This window comes from Sparus aurata, chromosome 11 (genome assembly GCF_900880675.1).
Source record: "Sparus aurata chromosome 11, fSpaAur1.1, whole genome shotgun sequence".
In the NCBI taxonomy this organism is placed as follows: Eukaryota; Metazoa; Chordata; class Actinopteri; order Spariformes; family Sparidae; genus Sparus; species Sparus aurata.
Genome location: NC_044197.1, coordinates 27,553,939 through 27,575,000, shown reverse-complemented (window position 1 = coordinate 27,575,000; position 21,062 = coordinate 27,553,939). Strand labels below are relative to the sequence as shown.

The 21,062-nt window shown below is 40.7% G+C and overlaps 1 protein-coding gene across 1 annotated transcript; it reads left to right on the top strand.

Moving 5' to 3' along the window:
• Window positions 1-466: 466 nt before the first annotated feature.
• Window positions 467-20,176, top strand: LOC115591585 (fibronectin type III domain-containing protein 7-like). Its single transcript, XM_030433717.1, has 12 exons — window positions 467-1,024; window positions 8,476-8,500; window positions 9,363-9,623; window positions 11,096-11,362; window positions 12,691-12,954; window positions 15,479-15,597; window positions 16,601-16,742; window positions 17,213-17,479; window positions 18,598-18,855; window positions 19,326-19,586; window positions 19,793-19,860; window positions 20,156-20,176. Exons 1-12 carry the CDS (start codon window positions 467-469, stop codon window positions 20,174-20,176), a joined length of 2,511 nt encoding a protein of 836 aa, XP_030289577.1.
• The last annotated feature ends 886 nt before the right edge of the window (window positions 20,177-21,062 follow it).

Genomic DNA, 21,062 nt, shown 5'->3' with positions numbered 1-21,062 from the left:
AACCCCAGCCAGTCTCAGGCCCCAAGCTGGTGCCTCTGGAGGCCCTGCCGCCTCACCCCAACCAGTGGAGCCCCGGCCAGCCTGGGCCCCCAAGCTGGTGCCTCTGGAGGCCCAGCCGCCCCACCACCACGTCTCACCGGAACCAAGGGAGCCCCGGCAAGGCTCTGGCCCCAGGTTGGTGCTTCTAGAGGCCCAGCCGTCCCACCACCATGCCTCTCTCAACCATGGGAGCCCCAGCCACTCTTGGGCCCCAAGCTGGTGCCTCTGGAGGCCTAGCCGCATCACCACCACGCCTGACCACAATAAGGGGAGCCCCGGCCAGGCTCGGGCCTCAAGCTGGTGCCTCTGGAGGCCCAACCGCCCCACCACCATGCCTCACCGGAACCAAGGGAGCCCTGGAAAGGCTCCGGCCCCAGGTTGGTACCTCTAGAGGCCTAGCCGTCCCATCACCATGCCTCTCTCAACCATGGGAGCCCCAGCCACTCTTGGGCCCCAAGCTGGTGCCTCTAGAGGCCCAACCGCCCCACCACCACGCCTCACTCCAACCAGGGGAACCCCAGCCAGTCTCGGGCCCCAGGTTGGTGCCTCCGGGGACCCTGCCGCCTCACTCCAACCAAGGGAGCCCCGGCCAGGCTCGGGTCCCAGACTGGTGCCTCTGGAGGCCCAACCGCCCCACCACCACGCCTCACTCCAACCAGGGGAACCCCAGCCAGTCTCGGGCCCCAGGCTGGTGCCTCCGGGGACCCTGCCGCCTCACTCCAACCAAGGGAGCCCCGGCCAGGCTCGGGCCCCAGACTGGTGCCTCTGGAGGCCCAGCCGCCCCACCACCATTAGCCTCACCCGAACCAAGGGAGCCCCAGCCAGTCTCTGCCCCAGGCTGGTGCCTCTGGAGACCCTGCCCACTCACCCCAACTTGGGGAGCCCCGGCCAGGCTCGGGCCCAGGTTGGTGCCTCTGGAGGCCCAGCCACCCCACCACCACGCCTAACTGGAACCAAGGGATCCCTGGCAAGGCTCTGGCTCCAGGTTGGTGCCTCTAGAGGCACGATCCAATAAACGTCTCTGGAAAAGTCCTGCAGCGCACATAAAGGAAAATATACAATGGATTCCATACACTGGCTGACAAGGTATTGTATGACATGAGAACAAGCTTTCTTTAGATCTTTTATCACAATGGAAAATGAAATAAATATATACACCCTGTATAAAAACATCAGACAAGACCCACTGACCAGAGTAAGAGACAATGGGCATTTCGCTCTGAAGCCGCTGTCACAGGAGGAAGTGACGGGGCTGTTACAAGTTTTATCCACCTGGAATCACACAGAGCACCCATTTCACAAGCAGAATACATGTATAAATATTTTTAAAGCAGTATTAATACTTTAATACTTTTTTTTTGCCACTTTGGACATAAAACTGAAATGTTAAAAAAAGTTGTTATGGCTAGCATATTATCTATTTATGCTAATAATGCAGTATCACTACTTTTTTGGACACATCAAACATTAAACCAGAATATTATTGCCTGATAAAGTAATTATGGCTAATGTGTTGGCAAACATTTACCTATTTTGTCACCCAGCAGTCATAGAAGAACATTAACATTCACTGGGTCATGTTTCTGGACACTTGTAGACTTTTCAGGTGTAATATTAACTCAGATTTCAGCAGTGCCGGCCCAATACTTTTTGGGGCTGTTGTGAAATGTTGTGCTTGCGCGCTACGTTCGCTCACATCCTGTGCATCTCTTGGGGGCTAAGCCTCCCCTGTCCTTAAAACCTAGTGACGCCCCTGGTGGAGAGATTCAGGTTGGCTGGGTTTAAAAACATAGATATATAGGCCCAACTTTCATGGATTTCATCTTCCCTTCACCACATACTTCTTCCATCATATAATTCACCTAAGCAACATGTACCTCGACTCAGTACAAACACAAATTCAAGTAATGGTGACAGCAACAAAGCTATTTCAATTGTGGAACATAAAACAGAAGTTATAAATAATAAGATTAATCTTCTGTGTTACAGAGGGGTGAACTACTTGGCTGGTGTTACAGGTCCAACAGACATATCTGGGTTTAATCTGGATCCAAATAAGTACATTGCTTATTTTGTTGTTACATTTTTCAAGTGTGTATTCACCCCACAGGACTTCATCATATCATTTTTGTTTTAAAATGCTGTATCATTAATTACTCCCCCCATACACACAAATATTCAGATCTGCGTCAGTCGGTGGCAGATCTCTCATGCTCCTATCAATCTGTGTTTCATTAATTTATTCTTGTCATATTCAAAAGTGAGTCCAAAATGTGAAAATTACAATAAAAATTACATTTTTCTGAATCCAACACACTTACATAAAAAGAAAACAAATAATGACTTAATTGTACCTTCAAAAACATATGAATAAAAAACTTATAAAATACCACATGAAGGTTAAGTAAGTGCAATGCAAAGAGTGGACATGGACTGTCTTCCTCATTACAATTCAGTAATTAGTTTATATTTGATAGTTTGCTATTATGGTATATTAAGGGAATGTATTTGTAATCTGGCTTTCTGTCATTCTTGCAGATACATCATACATTATGGCACACGGGATGGATGTTTATCAGATGAGAAGACATTTGTTGAGGTGACCATGGTCAAGTGACCAAGACCTCATACACAAATACTGCTAAAAGACTAAAGTTATTAAATGCTCTGCATTGTTGTGCAGTGTTGTGGAACACTGTTAGACACTTCTTTAAGAAGTTTCACTGAGAAGAGAAACATTAATAAACTGTCTTTACACTACTAACTGAAATAGTCAGTTGTTACAGGTTGGTTAAGGCAATCTGCATTTTTTTCTGAAGAGATCACTATTGGCAGAAATGTTAAATGTTATCATATTTCTGTTCAGACTGTGCTTTGTAAAGTGCTGTTGTGTTGTATACTAAAGATGATGATTTTGATAAAGGCCTTTTTTAAGCATTTTTAAAAGTGTCGATATATATGCTCCATAATAGCTCCAGTATTGCTCATTTTTGTTTTCAAAGGAGGTCTCAAATAAAGCTCTGTCATGTCTCAAGTAAGGCTCCTGTTGCTAGCAGTGATGGGAATAACGGCGTTAAAATGAACGGCGTTACTTTTTTCAGTAAGGGGTAATCTAACTAATTACTATTTCCATCGTTACAGCGCCGTTACCGTTACCGACAATTACATCTGGTGCGTTATAAACTGAAGCTACTCATTGAAGCTGTTGTCATCTGGCTCGGCTCCCAGCCACCGGAGCTGCAAAGCTGTTTTATCTCTGTAGTGAGGGAGGAGGGAGGGGCGGGACAACCACATAAGTGATGATGATTGGCTAAGGTAGAGTTCATAAGCCAATCAGAGGAAGCGTTCAGTTTACACACAAACCACACACGCACATAGCAGCCTCACTCACATAAGCTAGCAGAGGTAAGATGCAGCAATGGCGAGTCCGGAGGCAAAGTGGAAGTACAGACACTACTAACTCTCATTGAGCTCCTTTAAGACTCATGGAGTCGTAAAGAAGGAAGTTTTGAGCAGTAACATTTTCCTCTAGAAAATTATTTGTTTTGACCGTTTGGACTGTGTTGACCTCCCTTTTTGTTGTGCACCTGACTGAGCCAGGCATAACAGACCTCATACCATCACATTGAGCTCTGATATGTTTTACCACAGTATGAGTTAGCAAATCAGGGCCCGTATTCACAAAGAATCTTAAGGCTAAAAGTAGCTTGTAACAGGCGAATTTAGGAGCAACTCCTAAAAATAAAGGGCGTGTCAGTCGTAACTTTAGGACTCCTAATTTTTAAAAATAAGAGTTATTCACAAAACATTTTAAGCCTAAAAGTAGCACCTTAGTCTGGGAGACCTTAGAATTAGTTCAGAGGACTCCTAACTCGCTAAGACCTCATCACAGCTGAATGTTTTGGAGACACTAAATTACAGGGAATTATTAAAACGATGTTGGATGGACCGTGTAGGGATTGAAGCTGTGGTTGAGTTGGTGAGGGACGCAATAACGTCCCCAACCAACCGAAACAATCCAATAACGCCAGAGTTAAAAGGTTTGGCAACACTCTTGTCTTTGGCTACGGGAAAATGCAGCTCTTCGCACGGGACTGGTATCACCTGGGGACCTCAAGTGATTTAGAAATTATCCCACCATGTCGTGTTTTGTGTGGCGCATTCGCACAGGATAAGCGAAGTCTGTGTTTTAACTCGAACTCGGCACTTAATACTCCTCATAAATACATTTCTTTATCCAATACCTTTTCATAGGCTTTGTCATGGGCTTGTAGGCAACTTCCTTATTTTCACTTCATGCATTGTGTAGCCCAAATAACTTTTCAATAGGCTGCCCTGTCACTCAACAACCAATCACCGTTGTCACCGCTTCTAAGTGCGTCCTTATAAAATGACGTCATCCATAGCAACAGAGAGTTACTTCTAGTTTAGGAGCTCACTGTTTTCATAACTAAAAGTAGGTCTCAGCGGCTTTGTGAATCACCTTTAAGGAATGACTCCTACATAAAAACTTTTAGTCCGATTTAGGAGTACTCTTAACGTTAAGATAAAAGTCTTTGTGAATACGGGCCCAGATGTCACATTACATTTTTATGTGAAAGGAAAAATGTCTCTAGAAAGAATAGTAAGGGGTTTGTCAGATTGGACCTCCTGTTCCAACTTATTTATTTCATTTAATCAGCACTTTGAGAAAATTTTAAAAAATCGACTTTACATATAAAAAGTCAGGAAACCAATTACTTTAGAATTACCAAGTAAAGTACACTACTACATTCAGTTTGTACGACCTAAAAACGTTTTAACAACTCAAAATGATTCATCAGCTTTACTTTGTAGTTTTGAGGTAACTGGTTTCCTAGTTTTTTTTAAAGTAAGGTCACTTTGTCAGATTTTACAGTGTACTTGGCAGGTGACTAGACAAGCCATCATTAATAAGCTATTATCGTCCATCACGAGCTAAACCAATGAAATCCAGGAGCCAGTTGGTGAATCAAACTCAAAACAAATGAAACTCAGAGGAAGTTGAGAGAAGAGCGAATAAATATGAAACATATTCCATACACTGCAAAATCTGACAAAGTGAGTCTAACTTGAAAAATAGAGGAAATCTATTACCTCATAATTACCAAGAAAAGTAGAGTAGTAGTATTTCAAGTTGTTAAAACTGATTTGCTCGTACAACTTGAATTTAATAGTCTGCTTTAGATTTTTTTTTAAAGTAAAGTCAACTTTTAAAATGTGTTCAGTGCTTTTTTCTTCTTTTAAATGAAACATCCTGTCCAGTTCTGATATAACTGATGCTACAGCATCCAGGCTAACCTCTACAGGAGCCACCACTGTTTTTTCCAAAGAAACAGTTGCTTCTCTTGCTGGTGGTCCCATCCAAACCACACCAGTAGTGGCCAGCAGTTCTTCATAGGTCCACTGTGTGTTCGGCAAGATGGACTCACGAGATGACATTGTAATGTGATTTTGAAACAAAGCAGAGAACAACCAAATGTCACTGTCTTAATGTATTTTTTAGGAGCAGGTGCGGACAGTGTGGCTGTGATTTTAATGACTTCACAAGTTTATGGTAAGTTGCATCAAGAGGCTCAATACCCGTGACCTGTAACAGTGTCTACTTCAGGACATTATCACTGTCACATAAAAATACAATGAAATATCAAGGTGTGCACTTCACTTGTCTCTATTCACTGCGCTTCAAAATTGCACTATTGTTTAAGAGGGGCAGCTTGAGTTTCCCTGGAGGTTTATGGCCCATATCCTCTTTCATGTTGACTTCCTTTTTTCTGATACATGCAGAGGCGGAGGTGATAGCTCTTTATTCTCCTGAAATAAAAGATCCTTTTCAGCCCCACATGTAGCCTACATAAAACCAGCTTTGGGATTAGTCAATCTAGGAGGAAATTTAGTAGATTTTTAGCAAAATCCATATCCAAACTCTAACAGCGAAAGACAACAAATCCAACATGGCAACCGTTCTATGCGTGATGTGCTTGTAAGCACATCCCATTTAGATGGAGTCCCAATTCCCAAGTTTGTCATTCTTGACTTCGGTTTCAGAGGCACTTGTCTCCTTTGCTTGGACGGCCCCTCCCAAGCCTTTATCTCTTCTGTTCGGGTCATTTACTGTGTTCTCATGTTTTGTTACAGGGATGAAAAAGACGCAGCTAACACAGAATCATTGCGATGTGTGAAGTCGGAGCATGCCTTCGAGTTCTTGAAGTACCTCTGAAAGGGAGGGAGGGTAGAAAGAAACAGAAACAAAATGTGGATCTTTGACTAAAAAGAGAGAAATAAACAATAACGGGCAAAACAGAAGGATATAATGTCTTGACAGTTTTTATACAGTATGCTCTGTCTTGGGCTGATGAGTGTTATGAGCGATAGCTTGTTTCTACTCAAGGGAGACAGGTAGTGTTAGTAGGTCAGGAGAGTCTATATGTAAACCATGGCACCTGAATGCAAAAGTTATGACACTGCTGCGATAAGATCAATGTTGGTCAGGCACCTGTGATCAGTTTGATCTGATTTACTAAAGTTTAAAGTGGATGGCCTCATTTTCGTCTTCATGTTGTAATACATAAAAAGTTGGTTGAGTTTTGAAATAGCAGTTTAAAAAAGAAAAACAATTTCAAGGCCCACCCGACAACAGCAACAGCATACTTGAGTATAAGTAAAGATATCATTTTAAAGTATGACTTTGTTACAAGTGAAAATCACTCATATTAATACTACTTGAGTAAAGTAGTGCAAGTAAATTATACATATTTACATCGACATATGTATATACTATTCTGGGTTGACTGATAATTGGTCGGGTCAGATTATCACATCTGATATCAGGTTTTTGAGTCAGTTTTCTTTTTGTCTAATTTTTAATAGGATAGATTACTTTTAAAGTAAGCCACGCTGGCCCTGATGCAACATGCAATCTTTAAAGTAACAAGTAACCAAAGTTATCAAGTTAATGTAAAAACATTGGCCACTAAAACATAGTGGAGTGGAAATATAGTGAAGCAGAAAATGGAAACACTGAAGTCCAAGTACCTTATAATTGTACTCTACTTATGTAGAGTGCTTCAGTAAATGCACTTAGTTACATTCTATCACTTCCCATCAACCCTTCTGTTTGGTGACTCATTATTTGGGGTCCAACTGAATCCACTGCTGCATGTTCAAAGATAGCGAAAAAAATTACCACAAAGCATTGATATTACAGAATATTTCATATTTTCTGTCATTTGGGTTTCACGTGAACATATATATATATATTGTAAATGTCATCTTAAAGATAAAAACATATATATATATATATATACAGTATATATATACAGTGTGTGTATATATATATATTTTTTTTATATATATATATATATACATAATAAGGGATGTCAATTACTTTTGGGTCAACTGGAACCCAACAGGGAGTTAGACCTCTAATGAACTATTATGAAACTCCAATAACAGAAATCCAGCTAGACTGCTGACACACATATGTGCAGTGGGTGTGTTCTTTTGAGTTGGTTGTGCTGAATGAAAAGTCATGTCAATCACACACTATCACTGACGTAGAGCACATGAAAATCAATTACATTCAACCATTTTATATACTCCAAGAGACTAAATAGAAGTAACATAGCTTAAATTCTGTGGTGGATCATGAGACACATCATTGTATTATGAAATGAATATTATATCAATCGGATAAAACAGTGACATGGAGGTGTTTTGATCTGTTGGGTATGTAGCATCTCCAAGACCCAAGACACTAGGGTTAAACAGACAACTGTACAACTTTTTTAGACTTTTGAATTGTTTTCTGAAGTCTCATCGGAGATGTTGTACAATCTGGCAAAGACAGGACTAGTTCAAGTTTCAGAATTAAGAGCAACAGAGTAGTGCTGCCGGATACATCTGTGAAACACTAAAACAGGCAGACCAGTTCAGTTCAGTTATGATAACTTATGTGACAAGTTGCCTTGATGGAGGTAATGTAACTGATTGATGCGTGAGAGCGAGTGTGACAAAGAGAGATAAAGGGGCCGATACAGGAACCTTCTTTTCATCCATGTCTTCAGGTAAATTCACCATTCCGCCCTCCATCCCTCCCTCCTCACTGCCTGGGGCTGTTGGTGGGACAGCCTGGCCCCATTTAGGGATTACTGATTGGTTCCCATGCATGCTGGGCTGAAGTGCAAAAGAATAAAGAACACCTTTTGTATTTGACTCCCTCGTATACTAAACTAATTGTAATCCCGCACTCAATGTCAAACATGGGATTGTTGGGAGCCCTAGGTTTTTCTTTAGCACTGGTATCTCTAACTCAGGTAACTATCATGTTTTTAGTTAACATGTGTAAAACCTCAAAAACAATTTAGTATTCAAATGTTTAAATAATGTTTTTGATTACATTATTTTTGTTATTTGCAGATACCTGTGTGCACAAGTACAAAAGGTAAGTCAACTCAACTTTAAGATATTTTAGACCTCACATGTGTTTTTGCATTAGTCAGATTCTTTCAAATTGCAAATATCCAACATTTATGATGCATCTTGTGTATTTTTGCACGTTGTTCATTGCTCAGTTACCATCAATATGTCATGTTTTCAGTGCCATGTGTTTCCATCTTTTGCAGTGTGCAACATTTTGTTATCAGCAAAGCCCTCAGGCCCCTCATCTTATCTTATAAAATGGGAAAATCATCCTAATGCAACATACTATTTTTTGGACCTTCGGGTTAAAAACGAAACTACTACACCGGTTGTGGTGAGCCTGCTGGCGCCAAAGACACAGTGGAATGTCAGGGGTTTGAGACCAGGGACCACATATATTGTGGTTCTCAAAGTCATTCAGTTCTTCCAGGTGGCGTGTATGGATACATTGGAGGCATTAACAGGTAAAGATTATTATTATCATTATCATTATCACAACATTTATGTGGAAATAATTTCCCCCTGGGATTATTAAAGTATTTCTGATTCTGATTCTGATTTTGAATTGGTGTAACACCTCTTAAAATGTAGTAGAGATTGGAATTATTGAAAATCTTGTTTGGACAGCATTGCCATAGAATTCGCCCTCAGGGCTCAAACTGTGCCATACAAACAAACGTTATATATATGTATATATAATACTGATTTAGATTCACGTAAATGAAATGAGCTCCCCAATAGACTGATTTGAGCACAATAGTGGACATGATGTGATCTGTGTCAGATTCTAGTCCACGCTGCGTCTTTACATGCAAAAACGTGCAAGGTCAAAACTCAGACATTTAGCATCCTAAATGGTGCTCTCTCCCTCGCTTTTCTCCCAGTCCCTGCCGCATCGCAGATTGTAAGTGGCCAGGCATTATCGAGCACTTCCATCTTGGTAAAATGGACGGAAGAACCCTCGGCAGAGTACTACTTTCTGGAGGTGCACTCTCAGGCCACCAGAGAGACATTCAACCTGACCACCACCAACCACAGCGCAGTGGTGGCAAACCTGCAGTCCTCCAGCAACTACGACTGCTATGTCTACACGGCTAACCAGGCCGGAAATGGAAGCAGGAGCAAAGTGAGGACCATCACCACATGTGAGTGATCAGTTTCAGTCCGTTTGGAGACAAAAGCGTTTTAGGGAAGGGCGGATGTCGTATGCTACAAGGGGGTCAGTTGAAGAGGCCATGTTGACAACAGAATAACAAGACACAGTGACCACAAAGAAAAACAATTATACAGTCTTTTTTTTGATAAAATATTATTCAGCTGATTTTATCATCATAAACCATCTCTGCAAATGTAGTTTTTTTCTTCATCGAATCAAGCGTAATGGCTTATTATGGTTATTATGATGTACTGTGTCCAGTGTCAGTGTCTTCAGCTAAAGTGAATGTATTTGCATTAAACTCCTTTGACATATTACACTCCTAGAGTATGTAACAAGTACTTAAAGTGCCAGACTGTCCACTGAGAGAATAAAGTTACTGCTACCGTTTTCAAATGTTTTTCAAACTGTGGGTATTTTTCATTAACGTCCCACGATGAAGGCTGTACAATCTGTACAGCAGCTATCTATCTATGTTAGAGGGTCAATTTACCAAATTCACAAAGAAACTTACCTCTTGTCGAACAATATGCAGCCATGCAGACCGTTTTGGGACAAATCGTGTGTTTTTCTCCTCATATTTTTGCCGTCACTTTAATACAGGTAAGTTTGTTTGGGATGTTCAAACGGTTTTAGACGTGACATTAAAAGCTCAGCAGCAACATATCCAATGCATCTAATGTTTTCAACTTTTCTAGAAACATTTTAACATTTAATGGTTTCATTGCATAATCCAAACCTCACTGTGGGCAGTTTTATTTGGAACTGCCTTTTTACAAAAGAAGTTTTCACAAAAACATCTACATTTATAGACTATCAGTAATAGGGACAATGTTTCTGGTGCTGTCAAGTTTTCTTACCAGAATTTTTCAGATCTTTGAGGTGCATACATAGTACAGTGAATCCGTTCAACTTCATTGTATTTGGGTGACCACACAAGCTTCAGAGGCAAATATCAGCAAACTGACTTAAGTTATCAAAAGTAAAAAGATTTGTTCTGCAGTAAAATGGAACATGATGTTTTCGGATTAATACTATGGCTGCATTAATGTGTATGTTACATTGTACTGTAGATGTTTGAGATTGAGGTCATATATTTTCAAAGATCATCATTGTAACTAGTTTCCCACAAGATGTAGTCGAGTAGAAGAATAAAGTTGCATACAAAAAGAAATATTCAAGTACAGTACTTGAGAATAAATGTATTTAGTTACATTCCACCAGTGACTTTCATAAAGCCTAGACACTTTGAGTAAATTAGAACAAATGTAATTTTTATGATTTATGTGAACTAACCCTTTAACCCCTACCCTGAACTTATCATTGGGTGTAAAAGCTGAATATGAATAACTTGAATGACAACAGTGTCGCTTTTGGAGGCCTCAACAATTAGCTTCACATTAGTGAATAAAAATTCTGATTGAATGATCTCTTTAATTAAGTCCTCACATTTGTCTGCAGTGACGGAGCCTCCAACCCAAGTCACAGTAACACAGACTGGCCGGGGTATGGCAAAGGTGATTTGGGAGCCGGTGGAGGATGTTCTGTTGTACCGCATCGCCATCCGGGACATGGATGAACCCAACAGCCCGACTTTGTACAACGTTACAGACACCAAGCTGGATGTTCAAGGCATCCTCCCATGCTCCACCTATTTGATATCAGTGTCCTCATTCAACAAGTTCCTGCTGCCGAGCGAGCCCACAGACTTCACATACACCACCAACAGTGAGTCAGAAGAGCCAAACCAATATCAATAACTTGGTGATTAGGATCTAGGTCAGCTATTCTGTCTGAGGCATTGCTTACAGACATGCAGAATATGATCCTTAGGGGAAAAAGGATTCAGATGCCCTGACAACCTTCTTGTTGTTGAGTCAGTCACGAACATAAACCCAAGAAAAAACTGAAATCTAAGGTGATTATTTTAGTGTTTTTACGCCATATTAGATAAGGCACATACAGCTTTAACAGTATATTGTCATATGTCTGGAAGGAAGAAAATGCCAAAATCAAAAATATTACAATAAGTAAGTCACTTGATAAACACACGAATAGTGAATCTGGCCAGCAGTGTGTAAGTAAGGCATGTATAGTTAATCTGCACTATGATGCTGATCGACCAATAGGAGCGTGACACAGTTTTAATGACAGCCCTATAATACTCTAATGCCCTAATAATACAGAAATAAATACAGAAATAAAAACATACATTCATTTAAAATGACTAAATGAATAAAATAAAATTGCTAATTAAACAGGATAAGGAAAAAAATCGTCAGAGTTAATACAGAAGTGAATAGACACAGAACCGATTTTAAACAGTGTCACATTTTATGAAATGATACATGCCTTAAGTTCATTTTAATGTGTCTTTCTTTATTTTTGACCTTGGCATTTTTGGTTCGATTTTGCCATAGATTTGCACCTTTTCAGATATTATGATTCTATATTCTAATATGTTTCTGGAGAAGATGGGCCTCGAACACACTCGAAGACGTATTTTCCAAAAACACTGACTTCTTAAATATTATACATCGGGAAAAAGACTCCCACACACTGTCCAGTTCACTTGCTATTAAGTTTATTGACAACGTTTTGGTACTTAGAACTTAATCAGGTTATCTTACAAGACAATGGCTGTCTTAAGTGGGGTTGCGGTCTTGCGTGGCCCCACCGCAGACAGACGTCCCTCAAAACCCTATTAAACAAACCTGGAACACCAGAGCTACGACCTTAAGGTGTGCCATAGCTGCACGCTTAAAATATTATAAATATAAGTAATCCAAATGCGTTTTTTAATGTATTCACATCGTCTCAACGTGATTGAAATACTTAGCATTATATAATATACTTTATTATGAAGCCTTTGTAATAGCTTTACATATGAATTTTGTATGTGATTGAACTACATGAAGTCAATACTTTGGGGAAATGTTTTGTGTGTGAGGGACAATTATATGAAACAGAAAGTGTCAGTCCTCTACAGTCTATGTTCTTTTTTCTAACGTAGAATCAAACAAACATCATACTCTGATGTACTGTGTTTCTTGCAGAGCTGACACCAGTTTCCTCAGTTTCCGTGGACTACACCTGCACCACTAACTCTGCCATGGTGCACTGGTCGGCCGTGTTCGGAGCTGAATCCTACGAGGCCTATGCGATGGGCGATAACGGCACGGAGCTGATGTGCACCAGCCAGGGCACCAGCTGCCAGATCTCCGGACTGCACTGTGGCCAGAGCTACGAAGTGCATGTGACACCTATTTCAGAGAGCTGCAAGCACATGTTGAACACAACCTGGACCACCTTTCAGACTGGTGAGATACATGTGTCACTTTATCAGATATCCAATCTCCAGAGTCCATTTTGATCAAGTTTATTCAATGGAGACCATGTGACCCTCTCATGACCACCCAGGACCATTGTTGTAGCCCTTTATTTATATGGGAGCTGATGGTTTTCTCTCCACGTCCTCAGCACAAAATAATGAAACAATTATTTTTTCAAAGGAGGAGACGTTTTTAAACGCTGGATGTATCAAAAGTATATGTACAATAGAGAAATCAGTCTTTTAGTATCTCTGTTTATAATCTGTCTCGAATCATGTCAGGAGCTGGATTTCTTTACAAGTAATGTTCTAGAAAGAGGGAGGGAAGTTGTGTCACTAAATCACTACTACTTTATCTGCCATTTCCTTTAATATAGGCCTTATTTCATTCAAAGTATTTAAAGGAACCACTACACTGGTAAAACTAAGCAAGAAGACAAATAGAAAAGCAGGGAATTCAGGGTAACCAGGTTAACCCTCAAGGTAATGTTTCCTATTAAGCTTTCCAGTTTCGCAAATTTGCATATTAAAAAGCAAAATGGTCAAAATCAAAGCAGTAGAGATCTTGAGGGCTGTAAAAGGGATCTTAAAGTTTCCAAAATACACCTCCGCAGCATTCTTCATCAAACCCTTCACAGTCTGATAAACATTATTGTCTTTCAAACTACTTTGTAATGGAGTCTTCCTTTGAAGTCTCCAATCCCAAACTGATGACACCACTGTGACATTATCTGGGTTTTGTAAGCTCCTCCTGAACCACAAAAGATGTTATGCAACTGTTTTCACAGGCGGACCAGCAGTCCTCATTCCAAGTCAACTGACTCTCCTGTGAAAAATCAGCCAAGTGCCCCTTTGAAAGTGAAGTTTCAACAGCGATGACAGAATCACTGTTGAAATGTTTTATCCAACCTCAGATCTGTTTACCAATGGGCGTATTTATGGCAATGTAGAACACAAATTAAAATGTCAAGACTGTCATTCAGTAGAAAAATGAGGCGTATTGATTGATAAAGAATCAGACTTTTCACGTGTGAGTCTGATCTATTAACCTGGTTGAGACCAACACATCCACATCTTTTGATTCATTCAGTCTCATTGTCAAATAGTCACTGTTAAATAGTTGAGAGTTGATAAATGATGCATATTGGCAAATTCATCCCACTTCACTGGGGTTTAAAGCTAAGCAGAATGTCATTCTGAAAAAATGTCTAAATGGAGGAAAGACACAGTGAAAGAACTTCATATGAAATAAAACCAAATTTGGCCATTATTTCACCGGAGAGAGCCAACCAGTTACTCGCCCATGTATGCCAGTTAAAGGACTGCGTGGCTCTGTGTCTATTAAATAAGTGGCAGATGAAGGACCCCACCCTGTCTTCTATTTTGTGAAGGCACTTAATCCTTTCATCTCACATATCACTCTATTCTGCTGGAGAGCCTGGTCGAGATTTTGCTTTGTCCTACCCCATCCCTTGGGCCACATTGTCTACTGCTAAGTTGTCATGACTTGGATGATGCTGAATATGATTTCATGACAGGCAATTGTTTCAGGTCAAGGATACAGCCATTTAATATGTGAAGGAAGACACTGAATTACTCAATCCAGTCATGTAAGACCCTTGAGCAAAAGCCCACAAAGGATGAACCATCATCTTGAGATCATATTGGTTTTGTTTTTGATAATAATAGTTATTCTGACTGAATTCTGACATTGAAATCATACCAAACTGACAATTAGCAAAAATACATAAAGAAATGCAAAAAGAAGATAAAGATTTCCTTTATTTTGATTTTGCCAGTTTCGGGCCTCCATAGATTAATAAAAAGCATGAGCAAGTGATGCGCCGTCATTTTTACTTAGTTGCGATTTCGTTTTACAATAACCTATTTGTCATTGGGCTCTTTTGATTCACAAAGCATGCTCCAAATATGAATCACATCAAACTGACAAATCAGATTGAAGATAACATCGGGGACTTGACTTCAAAACTATTCCGCCAAGTTTGTGTCCATTTGTTTTTCACCTCAGGATGTGGATCAGGTCATGTCAGGCAGTAGTCATGTGGGAATAGCTTGTTTACAGATTCTTCTTTTGTTTCTCTCCTCTCCTTGGTTTGTTTTCAAAAGTTTATTTGAGTGCATCACTAGGTGTCGACTGTGAAAACTGGGTCTCCTATTGAGCTCAACTGTCTTCCTTATATTGTGTTGTGTTCAGGCTGCTAAGAATGAGCCTGTGTTCGTGTTAAACCTGAAACCTCTTCGTGTGAAAAGCAACACTGGAGCGCAATCTTCAGTATCAGGGCGTTTTAACCTGAAAAGGGATTGGCCTCGCCCTTGATCTTGATATTTAATCTGATTTACTTTTTACTTTTTATCTATCTATCTATCTATCTATCTATCTATCTATCTATCTATCTATCTATCTATCTATCTATCTATCTATCTATCTATCTATCTATCAGAAAAAGTACTTTACTGTCTAAATTTGGGTATAAATCTCCATGTCCTTTCAGTTCCCTGTCCTCCCAAGAACCTGGAGTTGTTGCGAGATTGTTCCAGCGAAGTCATCGTCTTTTCCTGGGAACACACAAACAATACAAACCATTACATGGCTAAGGCAGTGGACTCTCAGGTACTGTGCTCTGGATTACATATGTTTTATTATACTGAATGCTAAAGACCAATACTACCTTCCTGTTGGCACGTTGAATATGAAGCCGCTGCCACCAACCATCTCTGGAGCGCACTTATTAGAATGTTTATAGAATGCAGAGGTCACACCCCTTCAGAATTTCCTCATGGCACCTCAATCTGTGCCATGTTGGCGTTGGTGACATGTGGTGAGTGAGACGATTTAGTTCAGTGAGCGGTTTAACACAGAGCTGCATGATATTTTACTTTCATTACAACAAAATTTGACTTTCTTAACTTGGAAAAGTTATCTTTTTGTTGCACTAACAACATGTCTGTCACTCATGGCACAATTCAAACGGGATAAAACATTGATCTGTGTCTACCCATTGATTGCTGTACTGTTTTATTCAGAAGTAACGTCCCATGAGATCCGACCAACTGGTTGATTTGGATTGGCTGGAGGCAGTGTTCAACATGCTGTGAAATTATATTTACTGTTGGTTGACTGTAAAAAAATGTTTTTGACTTTGAATCTTGATGGCATAATGTTAGCTATCACCTATCTAAGGTCTGTCGTATTTACTGGAGAAGTGAGCAATGTTTCCATTACATAAGAACTTGATTGGATTGTATTGACTGCTATTAGTCAAACTCTCAAAAACCTGTGTCAAAACAAGTTGTGTTACAAGAGGGGGCAGAATGTTGTCATTTTTGCGCTTCTATTTTTGTGCCGATTAAACAAACAGGACATAGGCAAATATGTTAACAAGATATGATATGCTTATTGTCGAATTTAAGAGGAGCTGACAGGAAGATTTTCTTTGGACAGAGACTACGTGTTCATCTGCTGAGATGCTAGCTGTAGCTTCATATTTTTCCTACACTCAAGAGAGTGGTAACGATCCTCTCTGCTAACTGTTTGCGGGACAGGAAATAAGCATGTTTCCCAAAATATTGAACTCTCTCTTTTGTTTTTTGTTTTTCTGTTTTTCTGTAACCAGGGAGTGGTCCAGGAGTGTCTGACTGAGGACAACTCCTGTTATTTCACACATACAGTGTGTGGACGACACTATTTCTTCACAGTCTACTCCGTCACAGGGCAGTGCAGAAGTGAGATCAGCTCTACTGTTGACATCCGCACAAGTATGACCACCATACATTACAGCAGAACATCTACAGCAGCAGATGCACATCATAAAACATAAAATGTATTTAACATTTTGATTTGATTTAGCTTTTTCTAATATGTTATTTGCTCATTTTATCTCCCCAAGAATTCAAATACAATACAAACATGTGCAACCAGTGAAACATGTTTGCAGCATAATTAGTCATTTAAGTTCTGCTACCCTGCTACATTTGCGCAACACAAATTAGATTGTAATGATTTCTCTGTGAGGAGCTTTAAGAGAGCTGTCTGTTCTGATGTGAGCGCCCTCCACTGGCTGCTGTATATCACCTTTGACAGTGACATGTCTGATGTCTGTCTTATTATAAAACTATATTTTTTCAGCTCTTTTCCCTTGCAGTTTTTTCAGTTTTTGTAATTTGCGAATACAGACATTTTTCAGAATGAAGTCAAATAATCCTTGAATTCATCTGCTTGTCTCCAGCACCTTGTATTCCGCAGAATGTGCAAACCTCAGCCAGCTGCGGGTCAGACGTTTTGCTCAGCAAGTGGGACCTCGCTGAGGGGGCTCTGCGCTACACTGTGCAGGCCTACGGCAACAGGGGAAACGACAGCCACTACACCTGCAGCTCAATGTCCAACAGCTGTGCCATAGAGGGCGTCCCTTGTGGAGAGTTCTTGACTATTTACATCACTGCTTTTGATGATGAATGTGCCAGCCCAAGGACACTGGGGCCCGTGGCTGAGACAGGTGAGGAAAAGCTATTAGTGCCTAAGTATCAAGATCCTTGACTTAAAGTACTCAGTATGCAGAACTGTTACTCCCATGGCATACGTTTCTGTAACTCCTCTGTAAATTCTGTTTTCTACAGTGACAAGAATAAAGTCATCTTTCTATATGACAGTTCTACTGTCATATAGAAAGTTTTATCATTCCAGTTGCCTTTTTTAGTTTGTCTGTTGTTTTGATGCATTTCTTTTTATTTACATTGAACTGAAATTTGTCCAGCTCAAATTGAAGGATTACTTGCAAATCCAGTCTGAAGAATAGTTCACTTTGGTTTTCTCACCAGGTAGACATGAATAGTCCCATTTTACGTGGCAAATATGTGTTTTACAAAGTAAAATCCCTCTCTATAGCAAAATAACTACCCAAAGAATGGATTCCACAGAAAGGGAAACCAAAATAATCCAAATTAAAGCTGGGGTATGGAATTGTGTCTCCCTCTTGTGTTAATTAGGTATATCTGTCATCGCCCCGCGTACTTGCTTACTTTGGATGAATGCAGCTCTGTTTTACTGCAAAACACAAAGAGATTTATCTGGCGGCTATCAGCTTAATCAGCAACGTGTGAACTCATCTGGGAAGAATATAAAAGACTTCCATTTGCATGCAAAAAGTTACCTACTCTAGCTATCACAGTTAAGAGCTTAATCATGCCAAATTATTTGTAAAACGAGCTCCTTCCTTCACTGTCCGCTGACTAATCAGCTTTTTATATCTGACTTCTGGATTAAGACATTAGGAAGGAGTACACACAGGATGATAAATATCAGCAACTAACAGCAAAGGATTATTATTAACAATAGTAATAAAGAATGTTACGTTCACTAACAGAGATACAGAGAAATTACAGTGAAAATTGCCAAACATTTTTCACATTTCTTGATTTATTTACAAGCGAGCAATCCCAAATTAAAGAAACAAGTTAGCAGAGGAATACATGATGAAACCCATCTTTAGTTGCAGCCCTGGCTTAATTTCTTATCAAAGATACAGGAAAGTCTAAGGCATCAATCAGGTATGGCTGTGGGTAAGTGATAAAGGTAAAGGTCAAATGTATTCTCATTCTCATTCGTCTCTTCTAGTGCCCTGCACTCCTCAGAACGTGTCAGCGGTGAAGGAATGCGGAGCCGACGCCATCACCATGACCTGGAGCAATGTTTTTGCAATCTTCTACGTCGCCACAGTGAAGGACAGTAATGGCGTCCTTCACAGCTGTCAGACCATGGATCTGAGCTGTAAGATCGAGGGCTTGATGTGCAGCACCAACTACACGGCGTACGTCATTGCCTCCAACTTCTTGTGCAACAGCGCTGACAGCGAGATGGTGGCCATAGAGACAGGTACCGCTTGTTTGTCTCAGTGGATGTCTTTTAGAATTAACAGACAAGAGGAGAGATGCATCGTCCAAATAAGGCTGTCAGCATACCAAGATTTGAACTTCGATACAAAAAACAGATACTCGATACCTCTTTCCATACCATTCCATACTGGTAAAGAAAAGGTCACATTTGTAAAAGTTGTTAATATCTAAGTACTATTGGATATGTTTTGTTAATGTAATTTTTCAACAAGTGATGTATACTTTTGACAACTTTACCTCCATCTGAGGGAGGCTTTGAGACAGTTATACAAAGTTACAGAACAGACTTGAGTTGACTCCATTCCTTTAAAGCACATTTTTAAATCTGCAAATCTCTAAGGCATTTACGTACATCTCGAGTAAATTGCCAGTTAATTCAGACTGAATACAGAGAGCACAGAAAGCAGAGTCTTCCGATGCTGAGTTAACTGTCCCTTCGCCTCATTTTAGCTGCTTGCCCACCGGATCACGTTACCGCCTCTCTGGACTGTGCGGCCAATGAGGCTCTGGTTTCGTGGCGTGGCCAGCCAGGAATGAACTCCTACACGGCCACCATCGTGGATGAAAAACAAGGACTTCTCAGCTGCAGCTCCACTAACACAAGCTGCAGGGTGCCCAACCTGAAATGTGGCCGGCTCTACACCGTCACTGTCTGCCACCACGATGGCATGTGCCCCAGCATGCCTTCTGAGGCCATCTTCATGGAGTCTGGTACGAACACGATCATGTCTTTCAAACATCATTTAGCTATAGCTCACACACCACGGTTTAGTTTAAAGCTTTACCAATCATCATATTGACTCCAAATGAACAAATAAACAGTCTCCTCAGCGCTACATTGTGTTTTAGTGTCTTTCGGCTTCTTCTTTTGGACTCATGGCAGGCAGCTCGACTGTTTTGATCTGTGCTCTCAACAGCATCGATTTTACATAAATCTCTACATCAAATGTTCTTCTCACACGGCCCTGAGCAGCAGACAGACAATGTAAGAAACCGGCTGATTAACAGAGTGGAGCGTTCAGCAGCTAAAGGGCCAGATATTTCCCTCAGAAGTTGGATCAGGGCTTAAAGGGGTGTGAAAATGTAATAAGTGCATCCGTGCAGTGTCAGCCTGGTCTCACCTTAATTGCTTGTACATTAGCGTCTAGACGTTGTAGGTGGTCTGCGACACATCAAAACAAATTTACATTCAGTTCATTTCAGTGTTTTTTTTAATAACCATAATGGTCAACGCATTTCTTTGATTCCGGCCTTCACCTTTCTCTCTTCTCTCTGTCCAGTTCCTTGTGGGCCCAAAGTGAATGCGGACTTAGACTGTCAGTCACAAGTCTTGACCCTCGGCTGGAACGCGACAAGTAATGCAGAAGGCTACGTAACTGTGATCTCAAACGGCGGCGAAAAGCTGATGACCTACAACACCTCAGAGCCCGCGCTGAGGGTCAACACACTGGAGTGCGGGCTTGATTACACGCTGAAGGTGATGTCCTACAATGGCACCTGTGTCAGTCGACCGTCAGTGCTACCTGTCTCGCAAAGTAAGGGAGAGCTGTGACACATGTTTTTATCGTCTGTCAAGTATGAAACCAATCCCCAAAAATGCAGTATAAAGAAAATGTGTTTAATGAAATGTAAACATATAGATTTAAGACTTATTTGAGTTTTTGTCCTTTTTATTTTTCAATATTTAGTGCTTAAACCTAACGCTTGATATTTCGTTGATATATCAGATCAACATCTGTGCTTCATCGCAGAGTGAAAACAGATGTGTAGACGGTTAAAGTGGTGCTTTACAGCGCTCTAATTTGTAGACAAAATGTACTGAGCTGATCTGTTTTTTTCTCTCCCTCAGCGCCATGTGTGCCAACCAATGTGATGGTGAATAGGAGCTGTGGCCAGCGTTTTGTGGAAGTGACTTGGAAAGCGAGCCGTGGCGCCCTGTCCTACAAGGCAGCTGCAAAGGATAAAGATGGCCGGCATTTGATGTGCTCCTCCAATGAGACGTCTTGCAGGTTGGAGGGCCTGATGTGCAGCCAGGTCTACAGTGTCGGGGTGACTGCCATGGACGACAGCTGCATCAGCAATCAGAGCTCTGTGGAGACACTACAGACAGGTAGAAAACAGGCACAGATTAGTCAGTAATTACATTTTCTAATTTCATTACAAGTCTCACTAATATCCATCTGTTAT

What these genes read in the sequence shown, in the direction of transcription:
- LOC115591585 (XM_030433717.1), top strand. Translation starts at nt 467, where the DNA reads ATGGGAGCCCCAGCCACTCTTGGGCCCCAAGCTGGTGCCTCTAGAGGC. An exon ending in CTGGACCACCTTTCAGACTG is followed by an intron (nt 12,955 to 15,478) that starts GTGAGATACATG and finishes ATGTCCTTTCAG; the next exon opens with TTCCCTGTCCTCCCAAGAAC. An exon ending in GGCCATCTTCATGGAGTCTG is followed by an intron (nt 19,587 to 19,792) that starts GTACGAACACGA and finishes TGCTCTCAACAG; the next exon opens with CATCGATTTTACATAAATCT.